At 36.6% G+C, this 6,033-nt stretch overlaps 2 protein-coding genes and 1 long non-coding RNA gene across 4 annotated transcripts in view; all 3 read right to left on the bottom strand.

Moving 5' to 3' along the window:
* Window positions 1–433: 433 nt before the first annotated feature.
* Window positions 434–1,184, bottom strand: LOC109961620 (kallikrein-15-like). 2 transcript variants are annotated; one of them, XM_020602589.1, is made up of 3 exons: window positions 1,010–1,184; window positions 793–932; window positions 434–714 (listed from the first exon to the last, which is right to left on the bottom strand). In XM_020602589.1, the coding sequence occupies exons 1-3, from the start codon at window positions 1,137–1,139 to the stop codon at window positions 568–570; spliced, it is 417 nt and encodes a 138-aa protein (XP_020458245.1). In that variant the 5' UTR covers window positions 1,140–1,184; the 3' UTR covers window positions 434–567. The 2 variants fall into 2 exon arrangements, with proteins under 2 accessions (XP_020458245.1, XP_020458244.1); XM_020602588.1 differs by having other exon boundaries at window positions 434–932.
* Window positions 1,185–1,242: 58 nt separating this feature from the next.
* Window positions 1,243–2,098, bottom strand: LOC109961622 (uncharacterized). The gene is made up of 2 exons (XR_002275154.1): window positions 1,565–2,098; window positions 1,243–1,287 (listed from the first exon to the last, which is right to left on the bottom strand). It is a non-coding gene; the product is annotated as an uncharacterized LOC109961622 (long non-coding RNA).
* A 1,828-nt stretch (window positions 2,099–3,926) lies between these two features.
* Window positions 3,927–6,033, bottom strand: part of golm1 (golgi membrane protein 1) — a 9,115-nt gene continuing 7,008 nt past the window's right edge. The window contains exon 12 of the mRNA XM_020602583.1: window positions 3,927–5,329. The gene's annotated coding sequence lies outside the window, so the exon portion shown is untranslated. The remainder of the gene's footprint in view (window positions 5,330–6,033) is intronic.

Genomic DNA, 6,033 nt, shown 5'->3' on the forward strand with positions numbered 1-6,033 from the left:
CTCGGCCTGTGTTTTGAGGGATGTGACAGTTACTGTGCCTAGGTGGAGTGGATTCATTTAGGCTGACATATTCTTGCTGCTGTAACCATGTTTCAGTAAGACACAATAAGTCAATGTGATGTTCACTTATCAAATCATTCACTAACAGAGATTTAGATGAGAGAGATCTGATATTTAATAGTCCACATTTGATTGTCCTATTACTTTCTACTATAAGAGGAGTCATCTTAATTTTAATTAGGTTCTTATGAATAACTCCTCTGGAGTTGATTCTTGATTTATATAATTTAGGTGGGTGGGGGGCAGACACAGTCTCTATATACTTAGGAGATAACAGACAACACATTCGGTCTGGGAGATTGTCTTTTTATTTATGGGAAATTTGTTTTACAGAAGGTAATGGCATTTAAATATAACCTTCAATTATATTTTTAAAAAGTGATCTTGATAATGCAGTAATTCTTTAATTAACAGCAACTAAGCTCATTTGGCAGGTGATTATAATAGCTAATAAGCAATATTTAAAGTACATTTGCAATTTCTGTATTAATCTATGCAACGTATCCATTAATTTTTCTCCATGGTTTCATCGATCCACTTCCTGTATTTACAAATATCCAGCATTACAAGTCTGCCTGAACACTTATCATCAGGGTTGTTTAAAATGATCCCATATAAGAGGTTGTTGTACTCCACACCTGAACCTGAATCACCCTGGAATAGAAGGATCAGAGCTGTGATCATATGCCATGACACACAAAAATAAGAAAAAGAAATGAACTGTGTACTTACAAAGCAGACCTCCACGCCAGGTTTAAAGGCACACATGGTGGTAGTTTCATCACTGAAGTATTTTGCATCAGGTTTATCATCCTCACCACACTCTTTGATGTCTGTGCTGGAACACTGCAATTTGCTGGGCGCTTTGGCTTCTGAGGATTTAAAACAAAGCTTCAGAAAAGTGACTTCTAATTTTAAAATCTGGATCTAGCATCTCAGTGTTGCTTACTTTTTCCACTGTCGGCTTTGAAACCCAGGCCTCCGATCTGAACCTGGTGACTCATTTCTGGTCTGGTACACTCCACAGGAGGAAGGTTGATGGTGGGACTTTTAACATCATCATTTAGTCTTATGAGCATGATGTCATGGGATTGCCCCTCCTCACTTTTGTGGGTAAACTGTTGCTTAACGTCAATTACTTGCTCATATTTTTTGTCTTTAAAGAGGTACTTTATTTTTTTAAAAAATGACACATCATTATTTAAGCCAATCTTCACTTTCACTTGTCTGAAAAAAGGAAAGGAAAACCTATTGTTAGGACTATGGTGTAAATAATAAATGATAGTCATTTTGAAATGCAACCAGTTCCATTTTTACTATTTCCCTGATTTTTTTTAATTATAATTTTTTTGCAGTCATTCAACCTTTACTTGTAGTTTATTGTGTAAACCTAACAATCTTTTTTCAAGCACCAGTTTAGAAAGTTTTTTATTCTGATTTTTATCACTCAGAAAGGCAAAAACACATGGAAAGGGCAACACATGAGAAGCTGGATGTGTCTTACTGTTCTCCACAATGAGAAGCCGTGATGACCCAGCGGGTGTTGAGTAGAGAGCCTGCACATTCTTTCTTGCCCACCACAGATGTTATCTGCACATGGTATTGCCTGTTCGTGCCACAGGAGCTGCCCCCAACAATCCTCTTCTCAATGGCCCCTGATGCCGCACCTGAAGCAGAGCAGACAGCACACTTGTCAGGCTTATGCTTAGAAATCATTTAGACTTGAATGTTTCAAAACAAAATAAAGAGCTTAGGTTTGGATCCTAAATGACTTTTATTTTTTTAATTCTCCTATTCTAACACTCGCCTATTCTGTTCTGTCTAACAGACAGTTATGTACAGAAGAAGATAACTTCTTCCAGCTAAAAATCTAAACGTATTGAAGTTGGAGGAGAAAAAAAACTCACCAGCAATAGCCAAAACAAGAAAGCAAAGCTTCATCATGTTCCTTTTGGATGTGGATCCCTTCAGGTGTCTCTCAGGAAGATGTGTCATCTTTTTATAGTGACTATCAGATCTAGCAGTTTTTGTTTTATTGGCTGGTTGGTAATGTTATTAATGTGTTAGACAGCTATTGGTGGATCAGCACACTCCACAGAACTTTATCTTTATTTCATGTACCTATATGGCAATCAGCAAGGAGAATACTGGGACAGAGGGAAAGTATGCATTTAATTTAAAAATTAAAAAGAAAGAAAATGAAGTAGTTTGCATATCAACACCACATGGACTCATACATTCTCAGCAGCTGGTGTGTTTGCAAACGACTCAGGTGTCCACTGCATCATCCAAAAAGGGACACTGAAATCCCTAAAGCCAAACTCTGTTTAGTCTAATTAAATGAGATACAAAGCACTTTGATGTAGGCTGCAAGATTTCATACACAACTGGTTTTACATTGATTGAGATCGAAAAGTATGGATTGATGATGTGGAGTAAGCATGGTCATTTTTTAACACGTTTACTAGTGTTTTAGACAAACATGCGCCTTTTAATGAACAGAATAAACGCCTGGTTTATAGTCGAACTGTCCACCCTAGTGCATGAAAGAAATACAGCCTGGTGTAAAGGGAGAAAGCCAGATGTTGAATTTCATTGGCTACTTTTACAACCCCGAATCAGGAAAAAATTGGGATAGTATCTGAAGTCAAAAGTGATGATTTGTAAATCATCTGTGTCCGGTATTACATCAAAAACAATACAGCAGCACATTATTTGAAGTGATGCCTCAATTTTATTCTTTGTTCAAAATGGATCACACTTTATTAATATAAAGGTTATCCAACATAGGACAAGCAGTAGTCTGGTTCTTGAATTATTTGCCTTGCAGAACACAGTGTGTAAAAACAAATGGGCTCAGCTGACTGGCTTACAGTAGTTAGTTGTGTTCCATTCTGTTCTGTGCCAGGCCTGCCACTGTTTTTCCTTTATACAAACATTAGAATAAACATATATGGAATCCACATACACTGTTAAGCTGATGACACTGTTCTCTATAGCTCTCTATAGCTGCTCACCCTCGATTACAAAGGCACTCCGAAAACTGTCTTCAATACTGTCTCAGTTTATTGAAGTGATATGCTAAATAGTAAGCGATTAAACCTAAATTATGCAGTTTTAAATGCAATATTTATCTACAGAATTCTGTCTTGGATTGTAAGAACTTTATCAACTTCAACAGTCACATGTGAAGAGAGATACAGTAAATGCAGCAAAAACAAAAGTTAGTCTTGTTCAGTTATCACTTCTCATTTGACTGTACGTTGTTTTATTTGCTTATCAGTTAGGACACATCTGGAAAGTTAAGGTGTACATGTATAATACAGTACTGTCTTTGGCTCTTGCAAAATGACTCAGCCTAAAAACTGAAAGTACACAATATTTGAAACAAACCTATTTTCATTTTGTTATTTTGTCATGAGGCATATATGTGTGTACTTGTGGATAATCAGTTTGTTACAATTATTCCCATGTAGCACTGGTATAATCATGTATGTAATTTAACCCAATCTGCTTTATTGCTATTACAAATAATCACTGTTGTAATTACTATTACTATTTATAATTACTAATTGGGGTTTTAATGCAACTCGTGATGCAGTAATTCTGTTAGATTGGGTTGACAGTTTGAGTGTATGGTTTGCTTTGTGCAGCTGCAGGAGTGGCACTTGCATCCAAAATAAATTTCCCTTCAGGGACAATAAATTTGATCTTATCTTACTTTACTACATATAATAACTCACACATTAGGCTTTTTATAGTGGTAATAAAAGCAAGATTTATTCTCCATTAACAATAAAATCATGATTTAAACCTTTTACAAAATTGCTCAGCAGTTCAGGATGAAATAAAATTATAAGTTCAAAAAATAATAAAAACAACTATCCAATTTATAAAAATCATACCCTTTATCTACAGGTACATGACTCCTACCTCAAAAAATGTAAATTTTCACACAAATAGACAAAACAAAGCAGTTACTGTATACAAGCTCTGCAGTGCCTGACAAAGAATAAAAGCAACTTTGAAAATAAAATGACATAATAAAAATGTTGCTGGAACAACATTTCCCCTGCAAAACTACCCAGAAGGGTGACTAAAGGGTTTACGTTCATTACTTTGAACAGGAATGCTGACGTAGAATGGTTTAGACACTCGCTGTGCTGTTGGGGCTGATGTTCCTGCAAAAGATAATCTTTGTCTGTTGACAAAGAATTTCCTTCTAATTGTCTTTCAAATAATATGGACCACGCTGCTCCTGTGACTTCTCTTCATTGGCACTCCTATTCTATATTTGTATCATCAGTTTGAGGCCCAGATTTTGATACTGCTTTGGATCAAAGTTGAAAAAAGACAAATTATAAATCACAAATCACCACCATGTTTTAGTTTGTGTCACTCCAAGGAAAACTTACCCAATTGATACTTTTTTTATTATTATTATTATTATTATTCATGTGGTTCATCTTGCACACACACAAGATGCATTTTAAATCCCAGTCAAGACCTCCAATAACATGCAAATTTTACAAGAAAAGGTGGTGTACTGTGCCAGCTTATTTTACCTTTTGATTAAAAGCTAATGTTTAAAAAAAAAAGGTTTTACACTGGTTAAGAAAATGTATGAAGTATGAAGCAACGTTCATGAGATTCAACTATGAACTACAGTGAACGTTTAGGTCAAAACTCTTTTTTTGCTACATCTTCAAATCACGTCTATAAGGCTCATCTATTGTATCACTGTAGACACTGCTAAAATTCATCATGTTAGGACACCTCAGACCTTTCTTTACTTATATATAGAATTATTTCTCTGGGACTACATCATGTCTGGCAGGCCAACTGAAATGATAAACACAAAAACAGCTTGAGTAGAGGAAGCTGGAAATGAAAAGGGAAGGAGACCTTGCAGTGATCAAAGTTAAGGTTCTCTCCCGTGCACCTGCCCTTGTAAGGACCAGGCGGACAGCAGCTGTTTAAACACCAACTGTATTTAATCGCACAGAAACAGATAGGCAAATAATGGCACTCTGGGAAATTGTTGATAATTCAATGCATTATGAAGATTATGGCAAATACAGTGAGTAACAATGTGTCTGTAGCAAAATCCACTTAAAAACTGGGGGTCGCCCCAGTAGCCAGATGGTTACGGTGCGGCACACCATATGCCGAGGCACAGAGTGTGCACCACATCTCGGCAGATCAAGTCTGACTGCTGAGCTATGTCCCTCTGTCTCCCTTGTTTCCTGTCCGTCTCTCAGCAACTACTCTGTATACAATAATAAAGGCATAGGAGCCCAAAAAGTTTACTAAAAGTCCACTTCAAAATTAAGCAGAATCCCTAGAAAATAAAAGAAATCATTTGTCTTGAATAAAACAGAAAGCAACACAAAACATTCAGCTACAAATTTAACATTCGTTACTTCAGAGGCCTGTTATTAGTTCATGTTTCTGCTCATACACATCATTTCCAGTCTGGTACATTTTTAATCTGAACAAACTATAATAGACTTTAGCACAGCTACTAAGTAGGACACATTTAAGCTCTTTTCCCACTGCACAGAACCAGCTCAACTTCTCAGAAATCCCTCTCCATACCCTCAACAAAACATACGGTCAATTTGATTCAGGAGACCTTAGCAGACAGAGTAACATCACAAACCTCTGTACAGTTACACAATCAGTAAAGATGTAGCAGAGCTCTACTATATCCCACATCCACTATGGGAGAATCAACTAACCATAGGGGAAAACCTGTGTGCAGAACTGATAAAATGTGTAAAAATAAAAGACTGTTGATCTACAAATACTGTCCACTATTCCTTTTAAAACTGTTTTTCTGTCTTGCTAATGTTAAGTGTAGAACACAGTACACATTCAACCTATGGTCATGAACTTTGGGTCATGACCGAAAGGGCAAGATCCTGGATACAGGCGGCCGAAATGAGCTTTCTCCACAGGGTGGCCGGGCGC

The sequence above is a fragment of the Monopterus albus genome, unplaced genomic scaffold (genome assembly GCF_001952655.1).
Source record: "Monopterus albus unplaced genomic scaffold, M_albus_1.0 scaffold56.1, whole genome shotgun sequence".
Lineage (NCBI taxonomy): Eukaryota > Metazoa > Chordata > Actinopteri > Synbranchiformes > Synbranchidae > Monopterus > Monopterus albus.